The sequence below is a fragment of the Myxocyprinus asiaticus genome, chromosome 21 (assembly GCF_019703515.2).
Source record: "Myxocyprinus asiaticus isolate MX2 ecotype Aquarium Trade chromosome 21, UBuf_Myxa_2, whole genome shotgun sequence".
NCBI classification, from domain to species: Eukaryota; Metazoa; Chordata; class Actinopteri; order Cypriniformes; family Catostomidae; genus Myxocyprinus; species Myxocyprinus asiaticus.
In genome coordinates this window covers 5,713,204-5,738,306 of record NC_059364.1, presented here as the reverse complement: position 1 = coordinate 5,738,306, position 25,103 = coordinate 5,713,204, and the positions used below count along the sequence as shown (strand labels likewise).

General features: G+C 38.1%; 1 protein-coding gene across 1 annotated transcript in view; it reads left to right on the top strand.

The window, feature by feature from the left end:
- Positions 1-25,075, top strand: part of LOC127411684 (collagen alpha-6(VI) chain) — a 45,480-nt gene extending 20,405 nt beyond the window's left edge. The window contains exons 15-41 of the mRNA XM_051647394.1: positions 341-394; positions 994-1,065; positions 2,356-2,382; positions 3,361-3,405; positions 3,514-3,567; positions 3,740-3,802; positions 4,146-4,211; positions 4,926-4,979; positions 5,224-5,259; positions 6,631-6,696; positions 6,831-6,893; positions 7,079-7,141; positions 8,052-8,114; positions 8,549-8,599; positions 8,808-8,843; positions 8,959-9,021; positions 9,240-9,302; positions 9,441-9,476; positions 9,596-9,632; positions 10,096-10,107; positions 10,502-10,998; positions 11,818-11,893; positions 17,675-18,334; positions 19,274-19,361; positions 20,568-20,737; positions 21,745-21,786; positions 24,275-25,075. Coding sequence (XP_051503354.1) covers positions 341-394; positions 994-1,065; positions 2,356-2,382; positions 3,361-3,405; positions 3,514-3,567; positions 3,740-3,802; positions 4,146-4,211; positions 4,926-4,979; positions 5,224-5,259; positions 6,631-6,696; positions 6,831-6,893; positions 7,079-7,141; positions 8,052-8,114; positions 8,549-8,599; positions 8,808-8,843; positions 8,959-9,021; positions 9,240-9,302; positions 9,441-9,476; positions 9,596-9,632; positions 10,096-10,107; positions 10,502-10,998; positions 11,818-11,893; positions 17,675-18,334; positions 19,274-19,361; positions 20,568-20,737; positions 21,745-21,786; positions 24,275-24,459 — 2,742 coding nt within the window. The 3' untranslated portion in view covers positions 24,460-25,075. The remainder of the gene's footprint in view (positions 1-340; positions 395-993; positions 1,066-2,355; positions 2,383-3,360; positions 3,406-3,513; positions 3,568-3,739; positions 3,803-4,145; positions 4,212-4,925; positions 4,980-5,223; positions 5,260-6,630; positions 6,697-6,830; positions 6,894-7,078; positions 7,142-8,051; positions 8,115-8,548; positions 8,600-8,807; positions 8,844-8,958; positions 9,022-9,239; positions 9,303-9,440; positions 9,477-9,595; positions 9,633-10,095; positions 10,108-10,501; positions 10,999-11,817; positions 11,894-17,674; positions 18,335-19,273; positions 19,362-20,567; positions 20,738-21,744; positions 21,787-24,274) is intronic.
- Positions 25,076-25,103: the final 28 nt, after the last annotated feature.

Below are 25,103 nucleotides of genomic sequence, written 5' to 3'. Positions count from 1 at the left end.
CAAAGACCAAGAACACACCACAGCAGAATACAGTTGTCACTCCTCTTTTGAATGCATAATTAATTTCTGTACACACTGAGTTTGATTATTTGTAGAGTGACAAGCCCATTCTACAACCTAATTAATTTCTGCATTTAAATTTGGGAGTAATTTCCAAAACTTTGCAGTGTCTACAGTATGTAGCCAGTCTCTTTACAACCAGTGTAAGGAGTGATGAAGTAGAGCAAACTTTTATGACTTAGAAATGTTAAATAAGGCAGTATTGATTCAGGTATTGATTTTTTTTTTTTTTTTTTTTTTGAGAATGTGTAAGCATCCCTGTTTTGTATTTATTGTTTAGGGCTCCACAGGTCAGAAAGGCTATCCTGGATTTCCTGGAGATGAGGGGAGTGTGGTGAGTGAAAGTAATGTTTAACACTCTGCTGCTCATTTCACATGATGACAATGGCAGTTCACATAATGAGTATTTCACAAGATTATTTACAAAAGTTTGGATACACCTGACTGAATTGGTTTCTTTAATCTTTTGACCTTTTGAAGGATTATGCTTAAATGTTTAAAATATACATTAAATTGTGCTAACAGTATGAATTTCTTTACAAACTAAATTTTTTTGCTTCTTTTCTATGAATTTCTTTACAAAAATGTTTTGAAATGGATGAGTTAGAGCGAACTGTGTAGGAAAGAAGTGTTCAGCATGCATGGGAACTCTTTCAGTACTGTTTAAAAAGCATCTCAGGATGCACCTCATGAAGTTGATTGAGATGATAAACGAGAGTGTGCAGAGCTGGAATCTAGACAAAGAGTAACATCTTTAAAGAAGCTCAGATAAAAAATTATAGATGTATAGCTGATATTAATGTTCTATATCACATTTACAATTTTGCCCTATGACCTCATCCATAGCAGTGTCACTGCTGATATAGAGGACAGGATATTTTAGAGAGGATGTACATTGTATATTCCATGGATAAATAGTTTTGTTTACATCAGGGTGAGCGAGGATCTCCAGGGTTGAATGGAACGCAGGGACTTAATGGTTGCCCTGGAAACCGAGGAATCAAGGTAAAGCTAAGTACAATTATTATCTGTGACGCATCTCCTGTTTCTATCAGTGCAATGTTCTGCATTCTACTCTAATTATTGTCACGATTCACTGTTGTTTGCTTTGTGTTTTGCCCTGTCATCTGTTCCCCCTGGACTACACTTCCCATAATCCCCTGCCCTGTTCACTTCCAGCTGTTCCCTATTGTTCTCACCTGTGTCTATCTATCTATCTATCTATCTATCTATCTATTGATAATATATATACATACGTATATATATATATATATATATATATATATATATATATATATATATATATATATTAATGTATAAAGATGGACCCCCATATAATCATATTTGGGGGTCCATGGCATCAGAACTTTTAAAAACACCTGAGATGGGGGCCTGTGTAGGTCAGCGAGTATTGACGCTGACTTGGAGTTGCAAGTTCGAATCCAGGGTGTGCTGAATGACTCCAGTCAGGTCTCCTAAGCAATCAAATTTGCCCAGTTGCTAGGGAGGGTAGAGTCACATGTGCTAACCTCCTCGTGGTCGCAATTAGTGGTTCTCGCTCTCAATGGGGCGCATGGTAAGTTGTGCGTGGATCGCGGAGAGTAGCATGAGCCTGCTGTGAGTCTCCGCTGTGTCATGCACAATGAGCCACGTGATAAGATGCACGGACTGACGGTCTCAGAAGCGGAGGCAACTGAGACTTGCCTCCGCCACCCGGATTGAGGTGAGTAACCGCGCCACCACGAGGACCTACTAAGTAGTGGGAAATGGGCATTCCAAATTGTTAGAAAAAGGGAGAAAATTATATATATATATATATATATATATATATATATATATATATATATATATATATATATATATATATTAAAAACACCTGAGATGGACAAACAGACATACATACATTACTTTTCTTAGCCATTTCTGCAATGACTTTCAAAAACCTTGTCCATAAAGGTACATTTTAAAGGATGTTTAAAGTCAGATCTAAAGTCAGTTTTATCATTTATACCCTAAAAAAAAAACTATTTTTGTGAAATGTTTGGCTTGAAATGTGTGCTTATGCTATATATCTTCAAAATAAGTGCCACTTGGTTTGATATTTTGTTATTTATTGCAATGACATTCATACATTTGTAAGTGTGGCTAAGGTTTATTGGATGTGGAGCCTTATCTGAAATGCTGGGATATATTGATATAAAGTCAATGTACATATATATGATGTTCCTGTATATGAGGGCAGTTAAACCATATTAGATTATGTTCAAAAGCTGTGTTTAATTTTTTGTTCAATAGGGTCAGCGAGGCTACACAGGAAACAAAGTGAGTTATGCTGTTTTCTGGCTGTTCGGCCCATTATTGCACACACTTAAACGGTTATTGTTTGGACAAAAAGTGCACTTAAAGAAGGCATAAGATTTATAATTAAATCTTTTTTGTTTGTTCAGCTTTTTTCTTTCCCCATAAGTACAATTTTACACAATAAATATTTTTATTTTTATTTTTTATTTTTTTATCCTATTCCTTTTTAGTTAAATATTTCAAAGCATCCTTACAACATACAATTATCTGAGAAGCAAAATTGTAAAATATATAAAGACTTGTTTTCAGAGAAACTATCTTGAATATATGTTTATGATTTCACATTATTTCTGGGTCAATAATCAAATGCAAAAAAAAAGTAAATTTGTGACACTGACCATGTTAACTCCTTAGTACAAAAGGTCAGATTTACTTTCATCCATTGAAGCACACAAGATGCTCTTTGAAAAATTCTGAAATCATGCCGAATAACATGGATCATCAGGTTTTGCACAAACTTGTGGAGTCCATGCCAGCTCGAGAACTGTCATTAAAACAAAACGTGGACATACCAAATACAAAGAATGTATTTTGGCTCAAATTGTTATGCTAATAAAATCATTTTTAATGTAAAAACTGTATTAAATGAGACAATTGCAAAGCAGAGGCATTTTGTGTACTCCTTTGGAACTGGCAATTTTTGCATTTTCTTTAGGCATAAAATAGTGTAAAACAAATTAAAAATTTTGTTTTTGCTTCACAGGTAAATTTATCTTGTTTTAATGATGTTTAGAAATTTAAACTGGCAAACAAGACAAATATACCGGTAATTGTGAAGAATATAATTTTGCTCTTTGATTTATTATTTTTTTATTTGAGTTTTTGGTCTGCTTTTTGCTGCAGAAGTTATTTTTAGATGTGGATTTGTTCTATTTAGGGATTGTTTCTCTCCCAAACATGTAATAAAATGTGTTTGGCCTTTTGAACTCTGACTGACAGGGAGAAGATGGGGAGGACGGGCTGGATGGTGTTGATGGAGAACAGGTTACATCTTTATTTCACTTAATTTTGTTTCTTTTCCTCAACCTTACTGCACATAAACAGTTTTTTACAATGTCTAGAAATGATTGAAAGTCTATACTCACTGTGTAGGGTGATGCTGGCCTTCATGGGCTTCCAGGACCTAAAGGAGACCTGGGTGGCGCTGTAACTACACATATCATCACACTCCACATCCATCTGTTTTATTTTATCACATGCAGCTGTTCCCTTCCACCTCACTTAATACTATTAATATGATCAGAAAGGCAACATGAAAGCATCCCAGACATGATTCAGTGGCTTTCTCACTACAGTAGCTTGAGTTTTTATGTTTCAGGGTTTAAAAGGTTTGAAGGGGAATACCGGACCTAAGGGACACGGCGGTGTGAGAGGAGATCCTGTGAGTCTTTCCCGTGTGTTTGATTTCCTTGAACTCAAATAAACTCTAATAAAACACACTTTTCACATCTGACTAGTTTATTTTTCAGTCCAATGTCCAACAATGGATATACATGCATCTCAGGAGAATTCTGTCATTTTTGTTGTTTTATTTCACGAGTTTTAATGTGACCTTCATATTAAGAAAAATATTAAAATATGTTAGTTGTAATAAGTCAACCCCAGGGACATAAAAGTGCCCATAGTTGAAGAAACACCATCTTATAGAAGTTGTTTTCTAACTTTCAAACAACCTGACTTCATTTCTGACTCTTGATCTGTGTGTGTCTCTGTGTACGTGACAGGGGTCACCAGGAATAGACAACAGAATTCCGGGTCCAAAGGGTGAGAGGGGATATGCTGGACTCCCGGTGAGGGGCCTTCTTCATTCCTTCTGGAAAATGTTACCATGATTTGTTTGTATTAAAACGTCAGAATGTTTCTGTGTGAGAAGAGAAGACTGATATTGTAGAGCTGTATTCTTCGTATATGATTATGAGAACACATTACTGAAAAGTCCTCTCATGCAACATTGTATTTTTTTATTTTTTTTGTAATGGAGTGGTACAAACTTGAGTAAGCTAGGATTTATATCGCATTCATGTTATTTATTTAGTTCAGTTCACATCTGTTATTCCACCATTTCTTGAAAGGGGCAACATTTACACCGCAAGACCTAATGCTCAGATATTTCCTTTGTTTATTTAAAGGATTAGTTCCCCCCCCCCCCCCACCCCCCCAAAAAGCCCCTGTCATTATTAATATGACACAAAAGGAGACTATTTGAAGAATATTCACACTCTTTTCCATACAAGGACATTTCACAGTGAACATATCTGTTAAGCTCCTATAAGGGCACAACAACACCATGAGGAACCACAAAAGTAGTCCAGATGAAAGATATGTATTAAATGTGGAACCTCATTTTTAAGATGAAAACAAAAATCAAAACATGATCTCTAAAGTTTTAAGCTGTTTACAAGCATGCACCAGGATCCAATCTGTGGCAGATATTGGTAAATAATCAGAACTGGTTGAAAATGTAAATGCGGCATCATTGGGTTATGATTGTGTTGTGTTGCCAGGGTGACGAGGGGCCTGTTGGACCCCAGGGAAAACCTGGAGATGCCGGTGATCCTGTAAGTGATACACTTGTACTTTTAGCTTCTCACTTTGAAATGAAGTGCAGCTCATTTCTGGTGCCATTTTTTTGATGATCACACTGCTACACAACACCACATTCCATTATAAGATTGTGTTGTTTCACTCTGCAGTTTTTTCTGGCAAACGTGCAGAGGGAGGATTTTTATTTCATTTTTTAATTACAGCTTTATGTGTATAGAAATTTTATCCTTCAAATAATTTCTCAGTGTTGTTTTGTAGGGTGCTCCTGGAAGAAAAGGCCCACCAGGACTCCCGGTAATGTACCACATAAAAGTTTCTATTCTATTCTATTCTATTTCACTCTAATCTACTCGAACCTTCTCTCTTCTATTTTAATCTTCTAACTGACTCTATTCTATTCTAACCCGCTCTAGCCTACTATATTATATTCTAACCTACTCTATTCTATTTGAACTTTATTCTATTTTAACATAATCTAACCTACTCTATTCTATTGTGAACAATTATTTTCTATAACCTATTCTCTTACTTTATATTCTATTCAAACTACTCTAACCTATTCTATTCTAACCTTCTCTATTCTATAACCTATTCTCTTATTTTATATTCTATTCTAATCTACTCTTTTCTAACTAACTCTATTCTATATTAACTTCATCTTTTCTTGTTAACCTATTTTAATAAACTATATTCTATTTAACAAACTCTAACCTATTGAATCTATTCTATTCTAATCTACTTTGTACTAATTTATTCTATTGTATTGTAACCTACTCTATTTTATTTAAACTTTGTTATATTCTAGACTAATCTGACCTACTCTATTTTAATCTGATCTGTTCTATTCAAAACTACTATATTCTATAACTTATTCTCTTTTTTTTCTATTCTAACTTTATTCTATTGTAACTACTCTAACCTACTCTACTTTATTCTAACCTATTCTATAACATAATCTCTTATTTTATATTCTATTCTAATCTACACTGTTCTAACGGACTCTATAAAATTCTAACCTACTCCATTCTATTTTAACCTTTTCTATTCTAATCTGCTCTGTTCTGACTGACTCTATTCTATTCCAGCATACTCTATTCTTTCTTATTCTGCTCTAATCTACTCTAACCTACTCAAATTTACTCTATTATATTTTAACCTATTCTATTAGAATGTACTCTGTTCTAATTAACTCTGTTCTATTTTAATCTATTCTTGTAAACTCAATTCGATTTAAGAAACTCTAAACTACTTTATTCAACTTTAACTTATTCTTTTCTAACCTACTCTATTGTTTTTTTAACCTATTCTATTCTAATCCTTTTTATTTTAACCTACTGTAATCTACTCTATTCTGTTTTGACCTATTCTAATCTACTCTATTCTGTTCTGACCTATTCTAATCTACTCTATTCTGTTCTGACCTATTCTAATCTACTCTATTCTAACTGACTCTAACCTATTCTGACTATCTTCTAACCTATTCTGTTCTAATATACTCTATTCAGTTCTAACCTACTGTAACCTAATCTATTCTATTTAAACCTATTCTATTCTATTCCATTCTAACAGACTCTGTTCATTCTATTGAATTCCATTCTGTTCTTCTGATGGTGATGTGTGGTTAATGTATACAATATGTGTGTGTGTGTGTACATGTATGTATAGGGTGGTGATTCAGATAGTAAAGGAGATGCTGGACAGCCAGGCACTCCTGGTTACCCTGGACAAGTGGTGAGAACTGGAAACATTCATTCTTTTTTCAAAATAAACACACAATAACAGATTTCCTCTCATATATTAGTGTGTGATTCTTTAGGTATTGCTATAACATTCTATACATTTTTTTATGTATTTTGCGTGTTAAGGGAGCAGCTGGCCGAAACGGGCCCAAAGGAGAAAAAGGTGGTCCAGGTGTACCTGGAATTCAGGTGTGTCACTCTTGCATGACTTCTTATCCTAATTTTAATGTATATTGTCTAAACTTGTTGCATTTTCATTGATTAACCTTAAAGTTAGAAATGGATATAGAATGCAAAGAAAAAAACAAAAACAAATAATAGTTCGAGAAATTTACTGTATGTGTAATTTGTTAATGTAATTTGTGTTTTCATAGGGTCCATTTGGCCAGTCTGGGGTTAAAGGGTCAAAAGGCAGTTCAGGACCCAGAGGACCAAGGGTGTGAAAGACTGATGCATTCATGCTTTTTTGAAATCCTCATGGATATTACAAACACACATGAATTCCTTTAATATAAAAAGATCAAATTAAGAATAAGATTTAATAAAGAAATTAGGGAGTGTACACAACTTGCAACCAGCAACAATGAATCTGACTCTGAATTTGAAAATATTTGAATACCAAAACTCTAACAAAGTCATTAAAATGCATTAAAGGGATAGTTCACCCAAAAATAAAAATTCTCTCATCATTTACTCACCCTCATGCCATTCCAGATGTGTATTACTTTTTTCTTCTTCTGCAGAACAGAAAGATTTTAAGAAGAATGTCTCAGCTCAGCAATAATATACAATGCAAGTGAATGGTGGCCAAAACTTTGAAGCTCCAAAAAGCACAAAAGGCAGCATAAAAGTAATCGATAAGGCTACAGTGGTTTAATCCATATCTTTTGAAGTGATCCAATTGGTGCTTAATTACACTTCCTAGTGCTTAACGCATGCACAGAGCGCTAGATGGCACTAGGAAGTGTAGTTGAGCTTGAAATCACGATGGCCAAGGAGACTACTTATGTCATGATTTATTGTGAAAAAAAGGGTTATATTTTGGTCTGTTCTCACCCAAAATCGATTGGATCGCATCAGAAGACATTGATTAAACCACTGGAGTTGTATGGATTACTTTTATGATGCCTTTGTGTGCTTTTTTGGAGCTTCAAAGTTTTGGTCACCATTCACTTGCACTGTATGGACCTACAGAGCTGAGATATTCTTCTAAAAATCTTTGTTTGTGTTCAGCAGAAGAAAGAAAGTCATACATGTACACATCTGGGATGGCATAAGGGTGAGTAAATGATGAGAGAATTTTCATTTTTGGATAACTATTCCTTTCACACTCTTACACATGTTTAGGGTCTACCAGGTGACATCGGAATCAAAGGAGAGCTGGGGCCAGAGGGAATCAAAGGGCCACCGGTCAGTTTGCACATTAAAAATCAAAAACAACCACAAGTTTTATTGTACAGTTTACTGTAGTTTATCAAATCACTTTGAACTTACTGATGGATAAAAAAAATTAAAAAATCCTTTACATGCTGTTTTTGCCATTTTTAATAGCATTAGTAGTACATAACCTCGGAGCTGCACTAGGTTTCATGCTACAGTACAGGATGTAATTATGTAATTTGAGTTACTAGTCATTTGTATCTCATGTTAATTATTCTACTTCTATTCCATAGCTGAATTAAAGTTGTCAAGGTCCTGATTTTTTTATTTTCTAATTGCTAGTTTACAATACATTTTTTATTGATAATTATTTTAATAAGATAATCAGAACTGTTAACATACCCCCTATATCACTGTAGAGCATCTGTGTGTAGCTTTTCAATCCAATTTATGCCTTTAAACAGGGACAAGATGGAAGAGATGGATTTGGCCCTGTTGGTTACAAAGGATACAAGGTACCTATAATTTATTCACTGGAAAATCAGATTTCAAAATTTTAAATAATTTTTTCTTTGTTAATTCTACGAGAAGTTGCATCTGTGAAACTCCTATTTTTTTGGTTTAAAATTTATGCTTTTAATATTTCTATTTCACTTGTTTTCTATTTTAACTCCTTGTATTTTTATGGCTATTCAGTTAAAAGAAAAATAAATTTGTTTTTAGGGAAATCCTGGATACATTGGCTTTCCTGGTTTACAGGTGTGTTAAATATAGTTAAATATCTGTTGCATTTGATCACTTATTGTTTATAAAATAATAATAATAATAATAAATATTAAATAATTATTAAGAGTGATATTAATAATAACTTTAGGGTGATGATGGTGCCAAAGGTTCAAGTGGAAGTAAAGGATATAAAGGTTATCAAGGAAGACCAGTATGTTTCATTTCATTTACTTTTTTTGCTCATTTATTACCCTTTTTATTACCATGTTATTACCATACATTTTAATTCTATGAGTTTACTTATAATATATATATATATATATATATATATATATATATATATATATATATATATATATATATATATATATATATTACAGAAAGTGTATGTATGCAGTATATTCATGTGTTGTGTACTGATGTGATCAGGGGAATACTGGTGGTCCAGGTAATCCAGGTGTCCCAGGAGAAAGAGGGATGGATGGACACAGGGTCAGTCATTCTGTTCATGCATTTTAAATCAACAGACCACACTGTCCACTATTCATACTGTTAATATTGCAATATTTTCTTTGCCACTAAGTTACCACTATTCATCTTTAGAGTTTTAAATTTACCTCATTTTTTTAGGGCAATAAAGGACCTCCTGGAACCAGTCCAATAGCTGTAGGTTCACATTACTTTAATTACTTAGAATTAATCATACAGTATTGAATTGCTCCTTGGTTCTTAAAGTTTAACTATTTTTTTTTTTTTTTTTTTTTTTTATGCCTATGGACATTAAGGAATGTGAACTGATCCAGTACATCCGAAAAAACTGTGGTGAGTTTAAAAACTCTTAAAGCTTGAATAATTTTGGCACCACTTGCGCTACTAAAGGAATAAACAATGTTTTCAAAATGACTTTCCGAATACGTCCCCCGTCTGTTGTTGATTGAACAAACAGATAGTCCCGCCCCCAACTCACACCATTGGTTGAGTCAGTGTTGTTTTGTTGTGCTGGAAGACATAACAAACAGAGAACATTTTTACAGCACCTCAGAGACACAGTGTTTACAATTTTCAACAAATTTAATGGATTAATATTTTAGTTTTAGTTGTCTTTGTGTATTAAGCTGGGACAGGAGAAAGTATTTTAACACCAAAAGTTACACACTTTATTAATGCAACAGTTAGTCATTTTTAATCACTGAGTTTATCTTACTACTGTGTTTTATTTCACTTTTACATGTCCTAAAATCTTTTAATGTATCTGAATGGTATCTTTTATTTTATGTCTCAACAGCTTGCTGTGCAGGTATGATACAGGCCTCATACTGTAACTATATTTCTATGCCTCATTCATACAAAAATATTTTTTTTATCATTGTTATATAATTATATTATTATTTTTTAAATAACACATTTATTCATTACAAACTACTCTGCTGTCCAGAGTTCACCTAAAATGATAATTCTGTCATCATTTACTCACCCTCATGTCATTAAAAATCCATATGCTGTTTTTCAGTGGAACTTAATAGAATAATTATACAACAATAGTTCATAGTGACAATAGCTGTCAAGCTCCAAAAAGGAGGACAAAAAATCATGAAGTTATTGTATGGAAAACAGCTGCATGCAGATTCTTCACATCTTCTTTTGGGTGAACTATTCCTTTAATTATTTTGCTCATTCCTCAATACTTTTAGGTAGCAGTGCCCAGTGTCCAGTTTACCCCACAGAGCTGGTGGTAGCCCTGGACATGTCTGCTGGCGTAACTTCTCAGGTGTTCGAGCGGATGCGTTCTGCTGTTCTTTCTCTATTGGAGAACATTTCTATTGCTGAGACAAACTGTCCTTGGGGAGCTCGGGTGTCTGTGATCTCCTACAGCAGTGAGTCCAAGTACCTCATCCGCTTCTCAGACTACCATCAGAAGAAGCCCCTGCTGGAAGCCGTGAATATGATTCCTCTGGAGAGAACCACAAAGACCAGGGACATTGGACAAGCCATGAGATTTGTGGCACGGAACGTCTTCAAACGGGTACGAGAGGGTAGGCTCATGAGGATGATTGCTGTGTTCTTTACAAATGGACCATCGAGGGGTACATCAAGCATCACCACGGCCATGTTGGAGTTCAAGGCGGCAGACATTGGCCTCGGAGTGATCGCTTTAAGTCCTGCTGATGAAATTCGCAGAGCAATGCAGGTAGATGAGAAAACCATTGAATATGAAAATGCAAATATATTTAGTGTGATGTTCAGAACTATGATGATGAAAATACATCAGTGGATTAGTTTACCCAAAAATGAAAATTCTGTCATAATTTACTCACCCTCATGTTGTTTCAAACTCCGAGCCCGAGTGGGATTTAAACCCGCTGGGCATGCATTCCCTGGCATGGGAGTCAGACGCGCTAGAAAGGAGGCTAAAAAGCCATGGCCTTAGCCTTGGTCAATAGTGCGTCTCAAGGCCAGGAGAGTGAGGTTTTGCACACTGCACAGCTATCATGTACCAGTGGCAACCGTTACACATGCGGAACATAAAGAAGGAATTATAAAGAATAATAATGATTATTTGGGTTATACTATACAAACTATACTAAACTATTCCTATATATGGAATATTCCAAACATCAGAGAAATTCAAGTGTGACGTTCCACCTGTTTTCATCAGGGGGCAGTAAGCGAAACTCACAGACAAAAATCCAAACTGAGGCTTGCTTTGCACTAGCAAAAGCAAAAGATGAGAAATCGTTCTTGCATTCAAACAGCTGGACAGAGCACAATTCCAACTGCAGGGATCTCGAGATGTGTTTTTCTAAGTTTCTAACTACGTTTAACTTGACACAGCGAACTAAAAATGCTGTCCTTCTTCGCACGTTACACGTTATTTAAGGACCCGATAGCAGTCGCGTAACACAGACAATCACCTTGCAGCTCACACCACGTCAGATTATTGCCTAGTTAGTTTCTGACTGATACAACCTGATTATTAATTCACCACTAACCTTACCATTTGTCTCAGGTTGACGATACAGGAAGCTACATCATTGTTGATGGAGGAGGAGTCAAACGCATTAAACAGTGTGTCATTTGTTTTGGTAAGCTCCAGTGCAGACACATACTGTAAATATGATTCTTTAAACAAGACAGCATCCAAACATTTAGCAACCAGCATTCTGAATGAATAAAAGTGACAATGGGTTTTTTTTTAAAAACCTAGTGAGCTGCCTCGTTGCCTCCTTCCTTCATAGGCAGCATCCTAAATGACATGGAACCTCATAAGCAACTCATTTGGAACACTCTATATGTAGCAATTCTACGCTCCACACAAACAAACTTGATAACTGATTTCTATACAGGTGACGCGAGAGAATGACACAATGCTCTAATGTGCAAAAGTATACACAGCGCACACATTTTAGGTAAATAGGCCACGTACACACTACAAAGTTTCAGGAGTAACAACCACGTTTAAATGTGGGAGTGAATCCCCTAAATTATCATTCCAAGTGTCTACAGAATACAGGATTTACTCCCAAATTGGCAATGATTTACAAGTGATAACCATTACGGTTCCCGCAGGTCCTTAATAAAGTCTGAAAATGTCTAAAATTCAGTTTTGCACAATTTAATGCTGATAGAAGTCTAAAATATCTTAAATGACACAAAAAAGTATTCATTATCATTTGAAGAGGTCTTAAATTTGGAGACTGAAAGACAGGAATCGCAATATGGTCTAGTCACTATATTGGTACATAAGCTTTAAATATGATGTGTAATTAAATATAATTCTTCCATGAACTCACTTAGTGAAATATTTTAAGTGGAAAACATATCTTGAATATTTTAAACTTGCAGATACCCTATTTTTCACTGTTAAACTGACTTAGGCCCACATTCAACAAGACTTTAAATTTTCTTAAGTAATTATCTGTGATATATGAATTATTTTGAGATTTTTTCTAGGTTTTGTATATATAATATTTCAAGCACTAAATATTGATCTTGTGTAGAATAAAACTTTCTTGCAAGTCATTGTATGCCCATCTTGTGAGTGATTTGTTCTTCTGTTCAATTAATTTGTCAAAACGCTTCCCAAATCGTCCTAAATGATTTGTTAACTTATCAGTATAAATCAAAACTACAGTGCATTCAAAAAGTATTCAGACCCCTTAATATTTTGTTATGTTGCAGGCTAAAATGCTTTAAATTATTTATTTTTCACATCAATCTACACTCCATACCCCATAATGACAAAGCAAAAAACAGATTTTTGATAACTTTAGGGTCAGTGGTAGCTCAGCGGTTAAGGCTCTGGGTTACTGATCAGAAGGTTGGGGGTTCAAGCCCCAGCACTGCTAAGATGCCACTGTTGGGCCCTTGAGCAAGGCCCTTGACCCTATCTGCTCCAGGGGTGCTGTATCATGGCTGACCCTGCACTCTGACCCCAGGCTAGCTGGGATATGTGAAAAAGAAGAATTTCACTGTATATGTGCAAATGTATAATGTGTGATAAATAAAGAAAATTATAATTAATTAAATTATAGAAAATTATAATTATTATAAAAAAAATTATAATTATAATTATAACTTTGCAAATTTATTAAAAAGAAAAAACTGAAATATCACATTGACCCAAGTATTCAGACCCTTATCTCAGTATTTAGTTGAAGCACCTTTGGCAGCGATTATAGTCTCAAGTCTTTTTGGGTATGATGTGACAAGCTTTGCACACCTGGATTTGGGGATTTTCTACCATTCTTCTCTGCAGATCCTCTCAAGCTCTGTCAGGTTGGATGGGGACTGTTGGTGGACAGCCATTTTCAGGTCTCTCCAGTGATGTTCAATCGGGTTCAAGTCCGGGCTCTGGCTGGGCCACTCAAGGACATTCAAAGAGTTGTCCCTATGCCACTCTTGCATTGTCTTGGCTGTGTGCTTAGGGTCGTTGTACTGTTGGAAGGTTAACCTTTGGCCCAGTTCCTGAGCACTCTGGACCAGGTTTTCATTAAGGATTTTCTTCTGTATTTTGCTGTGTTCAGCTTTTCTTCAATCCTGACAAATCTCCTAGTCCCTGCTGCTGAAAAACACACCCACAGCATGATGCTACCACCACCATGCTTCACTGTTGGGAAGGTATTGTGCAGGTGATGAGAGGTGCCTGGATTCCTTTCCTTTCCGCTGTGCACCAAAGCAGACAAAGAGTTGCTCAGAGATCCTAAAACTCTGCGTGTGATCCAAATAGATGCGTAAAGTGCGCACTGGACACAGCAACGACAACGCTGGGTCTGCCTCCTCCTGGGGCAGCGCTCGCAGGTTCACCACCTGGTCCCTAAAAGGGGTCGTGGGAACCTGGGGCACATACCTTGCAGGTCTCCTACCCTCTTGATGGAAGTGAGTGCAGTCAGGAGGGCAGTCTTCAAGGAGAGTGCCTTAAGCTCAGCTGACTGCAAAGGCTCAAAGGGGGCTCTCTGTAGACCCTGAAGAACTACAGAGAGGTCCCATGAGGGAATGAGGCGCGGTCTGGAGGAGTTCAGCCTCCTGGTGCCTCTCAGGAACCTAATGATCAGGTCATGCCTCCCTAAGGACTTACCGTCCACTGTGTCGTGGTGTGCTGCTATAGCAGCGACATACACCTTCAAGGTGGAAGGAGACAACCGCCCTTCCAACCTCTCCTGCAGGAAGGAAAGCACCGATCTGACTGTGCATCTCTGAGGATCTTCCTGTTGGGAAGAACACCACTTAGTGAACAGACGCCACATACAGGCGCCTCTTAGAGGGGGCCCTAGCCTGAGTGATCGTGTCTACCACTGCGGATGGTAGACCGCTTAGGTCTTCCGCATCCCGTCCGTCCACACAGATTCTAGAGGTCTGGTCACGGGTGCCAGATGGTGCCCTGTCCCTGAGAAAGAAGATCCTTTCTCAGGGGAATTCTCCGGGGGGGGGGGGGGGCTGTCGTGAGGAGCGTGAGGTCTGAGAACCACATCTGGGTGGGCCAGTAGGGTGCTACCAGGACGACTTGCTCCTTGTCCTCCCTGACCTTGCACAGAGTCTGTCATATGCTGAGCGTGTCTATGCCGAGAGGTGCCTTGGTCAGGGTGTACCAGAGCGGGCAGTGGGAGGATTCTTGGGAGGCGAACAGGTCTACCTGTGCCTGTCCGAATCGACTCCAAATCAGCTGGACCACCTGAGGGTGGAGTCTCCACTCTCCCCTGAGGGTAACCTGCTGTGACAGCGCGTCCGCTGCAGTGTTGAGGTCGCCCGGGATATGAGTGGCTCGCAGCGACTTGAAGTGCTGCTGACTCCAGAGGAGGAGACGGCGGGCGAGTTGTGACATACAATGAGAGTGCAGACCACCTTGGCGGTTGACATATGCTACCGTTGCCGTGTTGTCTGTCCAAATTAACAAGTGCTTGCCCTGGATCAACGGCCGGAACCTCCGCAGGGCGAGCAGAATTGCCAACAACTCGAGGCAGTTGATGTGCCAATGCAGCCGCGGGCCCGTCCATAAGCCGGTGGCTGCGTACCCATTGTAAACAGCGCCCCAGCCCATTTTGGAGGTGTCTGTCATGACCACGACGCGCCTGGAGACCTGCTCTAAGGGAACACCTGCCCGTAGAAACAAGAGGTCAGTCCAAGGGCTGAAGAGACGGTGACAGACCGGCGTGATGGCCACGTGAAGTGTCCCGTGGTGCCATGACCATCTCGGGACTCGAGTCTGAAGCCAATGCTGAAGCGGTCTCATATGCATCAACCTGAGCGGGGTGGCCACCACTGAGGATGCCATATGCCTCAGGAGCCTCTGAAAGAGTTTCACTGGAACTGCTGTTTTCTGTTTGAACGCCTTCAAACAGGTCAGCACCGACTGTGCGTGCTCGTTCGTGAGGTGTGCTGTCAATGAGACTGAGTCCAACTCCAAACCGAGAAAAGAGATGCTCTGAACTGGGAGGAGCTTGCTCTTTTCCCAGTTGACCCGAAGCCCTAATCAGCTGAGGTGCGAGAGCACCAAGTCCCTGTGTGCACACAACATGTCCCGAGAGTGAGCTAGGATTTGCCAATCATCGAGATAGTTGAGAATGCGAACACCCACTTCCCTTAACGGGGCAAGAGCTGCCTCTGCGACCTTCGTGAAGACGCGAGGGGACAAGGACAGGCCGAAAGGGAGGACCTTGTACTGATAAGCCTGACCCTCGAATGCAAACCACAGGAAGGGTCTGTGTCGAGGTAGAATAAAGACGTGAAAGTACACGTCCTTCAGGTATACCGCCGTGAAACAATCTTGATACCGGATGCTCGCCAGAATGCGTTTTTGCATCAGCATCTTGAACGGGAGTCTGTGTAAAGCCCGGTTCAGTACTTGCAGGTCCAAGATTGGCTGCAACCCACCGCCTTTTTTCAGTACGATGAAGTAGGGGCAGTAAAACCCCTTCTTCATCTCGGCCGGAGGGACAGGTTCTATCGCACCCTTCCATAGGAGGGTGGAGATCTCCTGGTGCAAGGTAGCAGCGTTTACGTCCTTCACCAAGGTGAAGTGGATACTGCTGAACCTGGGCGGACGCCTGGCGAACTGAATTGTGTAGCCGAGTCGGACGTTCTGGACCAGCCATCGCGATGGATTGGAAAGCACAAGCCACGCATCCAAGTTCCGTGCGAGGGGGACAAAGGGACAATGTCATCGGACGTACCGGCATGTGGAGCCTCGTGGCGGGGCGGAGCTCAAGGTGCCACACCATGTCGTGGCCATGCTGAGTCTAGGGACATCGAAGCACTTACCTGGCTCCTTGTGATCACCCCCGGAACAGCCTGGGACGGGTGAGGAAGAGGCCTGGCGGAGGCGGTTCCATTGGGGTCCCCAAATCACCCCCAGTGCTAGCCATGCTGGCCTCAAACCCGTAGGTAGAAGGACGGAGGCGGGGAGCCGCTGGGGAGCCGCGACAGCAACATTGCCATGGTCATGTTCTCGCAGTGAGAACATGAACCATCCACGAACGCTGCCTCTGTGTGGGTCACGCCCAGACATGAAAGACAGTGATTGTGACCATCTGAAGTTGAGAGGTAACGACCGCAACCAGGAATAACACACAATCGGAAAGGCATCTTTAAAAAGACGCATCTTTAAAAAGACGTTCCGTGTGTGCCGCTCTTTTAGAGAAATACTCTTTCAGGAAAATATACTCTCTTTTTTCTGCCGAAGCGCTCAGGGGCGTTCTCTGCAGTGCACCAGTGCAGAGGATGGAGAAGCTGCTGAAATGCGCCGTCAGATCCAGCAGAGGTAAATGAACAGTCGTGAGAATTCAGCTCAGTGAGCATGACCATTCGGCTCCAAAGAGAAAATCTGAATGAGTGGTTGCATACCAGCTCCTTTTATACCCGTATGTCCGGGGGAGTGGCATGCAAATACCACTCACCAATTTTCATTGGCCTTTTATCAAAGACCAGAGGTGTCTCGGGCTCCCAAGAGTGACCCCTAGTCACTACATCGACACAACGTCGAGTGAGTGACAGATAGGGAACAATAATTTAAAGCATTTTAGCACAAGGCTGCAACAACAAAATGTGAAATAAATGAAGGGGTCTGAATACTTTCTGAATGCACTGTATTTTTTAAAATTGATATAATCACAAACGCCCGCAAAGGTCTTGGAAAAGTCATGGAAATTCATTGGTCAAAAATGGTGGGAACCCTTTATTGTTTGATGCTGCCTTAGAATTTGGCCAAAACGAGGGATACTTAAATACAGCATAATTAATGTTCCTACCTTAATTTTGGAAGCATACCTACAGTATGTTGCCTTAAAATTCTGCCTCTTCAAGCCACTGACTATTGAAATTGAACCAATGTCCTTCATTTTAAGCCAACAGCATTTATTTTCTTCTCCCAGATCGTTGTAACCCAGACCCAACTTGTGGTGTAATCCTGCAGCCAGAACCCCTGCAAATGGATTTGGACCTGTCTGTCCTACTTGATGGGTCTGATAATCTGAACACTCAACAGTATTTAGGAGTGAAGGAGCTTGTACTTTCTCTGTTGGATGAGATCGATGTGAGCAATGACCCTGTCAGAGCGGACGGCAAAACCAGGGTGGCCGTCTACCAGCAGAGTTCCACTTACTTCACCTCTTACATCAACGAGGAGTTTAGCTTCACTAAATTTAAGGATCGTAATGTGATGAAGAGGCATATTGATAACATGGTGCAGCAAGTGGGCGGAACATCCCATCTTGAGTTCGCTTTGGAGTGGATGGTTACTAATGTTATCATTAACACACAAAGACCGCGCAAGAAACAGATGCTTTTAACTGTTTTTGGTGAAGACTCTGAGCACTTGAACAAAGTTCAGCTTGATTATGTGTCTAAACTGTGTAAGTGCCAGAATGTCATTATGTTTATCATCATGGCGGGACAGAAATTCAACTGGACCCAGTTGGAGGTGCTCACCAACTCTCCTCTGGAGCAGCGCCTGGTTTTTGTGGGTTCTGCCGTACAGAGAGATCGAGAGTACGCCAAGCGTTTCATTGATGCCTTCCTGCATATGCTCAACAGTAAGAAATATTCACATCACTTTGTAATTCCAATTACCACAGAAAATAATGTTGACTCATCCCTCTGTTTGAAAAAACAAACACAAATAGTGTGTACAGTAATTCACTTACAGTGTAAGTCTTTGAGGCAATCGAACAGCCCCAGAATAAATTATACACAGCATATATATACATGATTTATCACACACACAAAAAATTCATAAAATAAAATAAAATAAAATAAATTAAGATGAATGATGTGGCTTTTACAGAAAAAAAGTTGTGTGAAAGTTGACAATGTGTATTAGACTTGACATGAAGAATAACAGTTTCTTTGATCTTTTGACATATAAACATACTGTAAGTTTCAGAACTCAAAACTTCCTCCTCACTGCAAAAAGAGCATTTATTGAAACCAAGTTGCCAAAATGACTAATTTTCTACTTCCTCCACATTGTGATGTCACAATCAGGTAGACTGCCTCCACCATAACACATCAATGCCTACTTTACCTTATCACTTCTGTAGCAAGTAACCATAACAGTGGGTGTTTACTGTCAAGTCTTAAAGGAGAAGCAGCACCAAAACCAAGCATTTCTGACAGATGTTCCGAATGAGGGTGGAAAATTATCATGCTTTACAAATATGACTCTTTTGTGCAAAAACTTTACTAATATTGTAAGTGAACATCAAGGAAAATATTAAAATAATTTAAAAAGTCATGTCATGACACCTTTAAGACTGAGATCATAGCAAATCCAGTTGTTAGTTCTTCCTGTAAAGCACTGTTTGTATCTGTCTGAGGAATGATTAGGAATTATTTTCTGTAGTTATTAACAAAATGCCATAGATGCTGTAGATAGCACTTAAGTTGTATTCAACTCATTCTTTTAAGTCCTGTGTTGTATTTTATCATTACATCATTTGACCTCACTTTAATAGCATCCTGTTGTTTTGCAGGAGAAATCTTTCCACAGTCAATGTCACCACCTCGTGAGTGTGCCGGTTTTGTTCCAAGGCCTGTTGATTTTGCACAATCCACCGATAGGTAAATGTGATTTAGCAGCCACAAGCTTTTAACATAAAATCACAAAAGCTGAAACAATGTTGAGACCATATTGAATTTGTTTCCTTAGGGGCCGTTCAGACCGAACCATTCTTGCGCAGAAAAAAACAAAAAACAAAAAACAGTTGCAGCACAACAAATAAAACATAGTGCATGTGTCTCGAGTGTTTAAAGAAATGCAGGAAACACTGGAAAAAACAACCAGAGGTGCAGCGCAACTGTCAATGATGTCCATCTAGCGCTTGTTTACATAAAAAAACAAATGCAAACAGCACAGATTGATAAAAATGACTTTGCTGTGAACAACCCCTAATTGTTTTACTATGTCTGCCATTAGAGTCTAAAGCCCAAAGTATACTTCGGTTGTCTGCGTTGCTGATCGCTTCGCGCACAGTATGCTTGACGCAAATGTCGTCATTAGCACAGTCTGCGCAGACTGTCCCAGATTTTCTCAACAGGCTCACAGTCCTCATATGTGCGCATCATCGGCGCATGCGCCAGCTGTTGACTTTACTAAAAGAGTTTCACAAAAGAGTATACTTTAAGAGGCAATGCGGTCGACCAGGCGCTATCCGATCCGGAACGCAGAAAAACGGTATATCCGGGCCTTAAACCAGCCCCTAGAACTGTGTCAAGTAAAGTTGTGAGTTTGTGAGAGTTGTGAGTTATTTTTTGTTTGTGTTTTATTTTCCCAACCATTGCCAAATGAAATCTAATGATTTCAACAATATTTACGAAAAAAAAAAAAAAAAAAAAAGATTTAATGGCCCAATTGCTTGTCCACCATTTTGAATTTTATTGTAAACTGCTTTTCGCAACTATTTGGTGTACTGAAAAATTATTTATCTTTAGGCACAGCTCATAATCCAACCAAAGGTTGTAGGATTGAATCCCACCTAGAGTTGTCTTTACATTGACTTACTAAAAGCTGGCATCTTTTGCAGCTTGCAGCTTCTGTACAGTATATTCAAAGGTGGTTCTTGTAAAGCAAAACACAATAGCATTTCAGTGACTATTTCTCAAATACTTTCAACTATGCTATAAAACATGGCTTATGAAGCCCAGTGTAGTGATGGTTTTGTTTTGTTTGTAAGATGAAATGTTAAAAGATGCTGGAATATTGGACAATAATTAGCTGAACAGGACACAGTCTGCACTTTTTAATTAAATTAATTCTATGTGTTTTAGATTCGTCATGCCCACCGTCCCCCCAACAGATGGACCTCTGGAAGAATATGAAGATGTTTATGATGTGCAAGACACAGAACCATATACAGAAACCAATCAAAATGAGAACACTGACCATCGTACAGAAGCACACATAGCGGAAAACTCTGAGCCTCCCAAGACTAAACATGGTGAAGCCAGATTCCGGTTTCCTGACCAATCAGATCTCTCATTTAACTGCTTTAATTTCCTTACTATCTGCATAGCTCTTTGATATTTCCCATATACACCTGGTATTAAAATCCCTTTTAGGTGGTCCAATTACAAGTGGACAATCCTAATTACAGGTATAAATGGGGTCCAAAACGTTTTGTGATTAAAAACTCAAAAACCATATTCAGAAATAGGAACGCACATGACTAAACTGTATTTGTATTGTAAAAGCTAATGTGTCCTGTAGTGTCTCAGACAACATTGAAGGACCACCTGCCCACCTGTCAATGAGTCATTGAGATAAAACAAAGGTTATACACTTGCTGACTTAAAAAAGAAATGACTGTCCTGTTGAAAAATTTGGAAAAGCCCAAACATACAATTCACACAGATGATTATCTTTGATAAAAGCTGAAGCATGCACATCTTAAATTAATTTAATACAGATACTCAATAAAATAGCAATAAGCATTCCACTCAAAACATCACATTTGTAGTTAAATTAAAATTTAAGTAGAGCAACTTGTTTATAGACTCTTAACATACTTTTTTAATTTTTATTTACAATCATGCAGTGATACACTGATGTAGTAAGTGATGTAAATATGAATTCAGAGACCCTTCCATTAACAAAATGCGATCACAAGTGATCACATGCACAGGTGGTGATATGCTTGACAACTTGTGATCGGATCAACTGAGATGAATGTTAATACCAGATGTACACAGGGCCAATGTTCCATCTGCTAGTGGCACAGTACTGAGCATGTATCCTCTCTCACATTAAAAATGAAAAAAAAAAAAAAAAAAAAAAATTATTATGACTTTTACATTCATATTTGATATATATATATATATATATATATATATATATATATATATATATATATATATATATATATATATATATTAAATATTTGATATATAAATATTGTATTTTTATATTTACCTGTACAGATTGACATTTTTCACATTTCACCCACAGAATCTGAAAATCTTCCAATGGATGACCCCACAATAGATGAGGGTAAAACATACAGTAGACACACCAATAGAATCACACACACACACACACACACACACACACACACACACACACGCGCGTTAGCAATCTAAATGGGACAAGACAGAATCTTCTATTGCTTTTTTATAAAGCTAATTATCATTAGTACAGACTAACCATTAAATTAAACTGTATATTATTTGCATTAATTATCTAACCACTTTCTCAAATGAGGGCATACCCAGATGTCTCAAAACGGAGGTTTTTGTCAGATTTAGTCCCCAAATCTTAGCCCCCCTAACAGATTTGTCCCCAAATGATATAGCAAAGTAAACACACACGACTCTACATCCATTCTGAGGGGGAATTTACTTCTGGAGGGAATTTATTGCACTCATAACACTATTTAGTTGCTTGCATTATCGGTGTTGTTTTATCACCCAATTAAACTAAATACAAACACAGCCACAAAATTAGCTCAATTTCAGGGGTGTAAAGTAACGAATTACGAATACTCACATTACTGTAATTAAGTAGTTTTTCCCAGGAATTTTACTTTTTGAAGTAGTTTTATAATTTTATACTTTTACTTCAGTACAAAGTAGGGAGAGTCTTGTGACTCCCATCAAATCAAATCACATGTAAAAAACTGTAGATCTGGCGGCATCTGTAATGGATGTGGAGGATGCCTCAAACACAGTTCAACACCTGAACATCACGGCCGCACCTGAAAGGGCTTTTCAAGGTGAAAAAATGTCAATTGCATGACTGTGTCATGTGAGTTTAACTTGCTCAAGCCAGATATCAGCATTAATCCTGCCTCTAATTTGAAGAAACATATCGCGGTAAATTTCATATTTCTGATTACTAGATTCTGTGTGTCTATAAAGTAGCCTATAAATTAGCTTTCTATCACTGAGATTATTGGGTTGTTGTGAGAGATTAAGGCAATGTCTTCAACAGGGCTGGGCAATAAAACAGTCTTGATGTTTATCTGAAAAAAAAAATTCAGCTCTGTAGCTCCATACAATGCAAGTGAATGGATGCCAAAATTTTGATGCTCCAAAAAGCACATAAAGGCAGCACAAAAGTAATCCATATGACTCCAGTGGTTAAATCCATGACTTCAGAAGAGATATTATAGGTGTGTGTGAGAAAACGATCAATATTTAAGTCCATTTTTGCTAGAAATTCTTCTCCCTGCTCAGTAGATGGCGATATGCATGAAGAATGTGAATCACCAAAAACAAAAGAAGAAAGTGAAAGTTAAAGTGGAGATTGACTGAGCAGGTAGGAGAATTTATAGTAAAAATGGACTTAAATATTGATCTGTTTCTCACCCAACCTATCATATCACTTCTGAAGTCATGGATTTAACCACTGGAGTCACATGGATTAGGCTACTTTTATGCTGCCTTATGTGCTTTTTGGAGCTTCAAAATTTTGGCACTCATTCGCTTGCATTGTATGGACCAAAAGAGCTGAGATATTCTTCTAAAAATCTTAATTTGTGTTCTGCTGAAGAAAGTCATACAAATCTGAGATGGCATAAGGGTGACTAAATGATGAGAGAATTTTCATTTTTGTGTGAATTATTCCTTTAAAGCCCGATGTGGCCCCTGTACCAAACAACTGCTCTACCGCCTCTATTGTGCGGGACATGACGCGCCAAGTGACCCTGCTTTTTTAGTGTTTTTCCTTGCATTCCTCGCATTGTTTTGAACATGTTTTATGCGCAACATTAACTCTCTCAGTCGGCATTAAGGAAAATTTAGACCCTACACATAAACTGATTTTAATGTAACTGTTTCATACATTATGATATTGAAAATAACTTTCATCTTTTCTTTTCTGTAATCATGTCACCCTTTTATTTTTTTAATTTATTTTTTTATATCAGATTCATGTAATGTTTACAATATCATAGATAAGTGAAGTATTTTAAAAGTTGTCAATCACAAACACCTATAAAATACCTAGTTTTTATTTTTTTTATTCTTTCTGGCACACAGACATAGAAGGGAATGTAAATTACGGTATGTGTGCTTTTTATGGTACAGTTTTTATTATAAAGGGGCATAGCTTTCGCAACTCAATACTCACTACTCATGAGTACTTTTAAATGAGCTATTCTTTTACTCTTACTTGAGTAGTTTTTAGGACAGGTACTTTTACTCTACTCAAACTACATTTTTTAAGAAGTAACAGTACTTTTACTTGAGTATTATTTTTCAGTACTCTTTCCACCCCTGCTCAATTTACACTGGGGACTAAAAAACATATGACAATTACTTGACATTTAAATAATTTACGCCACAGCATTATTCCAGTTTATGTACCATCTGGACAGACCTAAAATCTCTAAAGCGGTGCAGCTGTGAGTTTGCCTTGTTTAGTCTTTTCATATGTAACCAATCAGGCTATAGGAAAACAGTCATTGAGTCTATGGATAAATACCGTTGGTGAGTCTGTGTGATATCTGTGCTACCATATTTTCTTTTTTTCTTCATAGATGTTTGCCAGCTTGACTATGATGCAGGAACCTGCTCCAACTTTTCAGTAAAATGGTATTTCAGCATGTACAGTGGTGAATGTGTGCAGTTCTGGTATGGAGGCTGTGGAGGGAACAACAACCGTTTCAACACTCAAGACGACTGCGAGCTTCACTGTTTGAACACAAAAAAAAGCTCCTCCTAACATGTCCAAACTGTGATATCCAAAGAAGATCCAATGAATCTGCTTACCTACGCTTGCCAATTTCCTAATTCAAGATTGTATTCTCAGCCATAGAGAGCAGCTGGTCATTCTTGAGGTTTTAGCCAAATTAATTTGTACAGTTAAAGCTGATGTGTGTACTGTTTGACAGTGTTAAAATACTGTCTCATATCCTGGCTTATTATGCAGAGACAACAATAAGTAAACCATTTGTAGGTTAATTTCTCTCAAACTGTAAACACTATGGAGCTATAAAGATTCCTCTGTTTGTTTTAGTGGCCTGCCCAGCCTGACACAACAACATCAGCTCAACGAATGGCGTGTGTTGAGGGCGGGACTATCTGTTTGTTTGATCAACAGAAGATGGGGGGCATATTCGAATAAAGCAGTTTAAAGGAAGGTTTATTTTTACAATTCCATTCAGCGGTGCAGAAATTACACACTTCAGCTTTAATTTTAATGAAACTTTAGTTGTAATCACATTTTTAATACTTGGATTTCACTCCCTTGGGTTAGGTTGACAACATGTTTTTGTTTTATTGTTAATACCCATTTTCTTCAACTGCTAAAAGGAATAAACAAACTATGAAAAGAAGAATCTGTTAGTGTATGACTTGTTAAAGTGT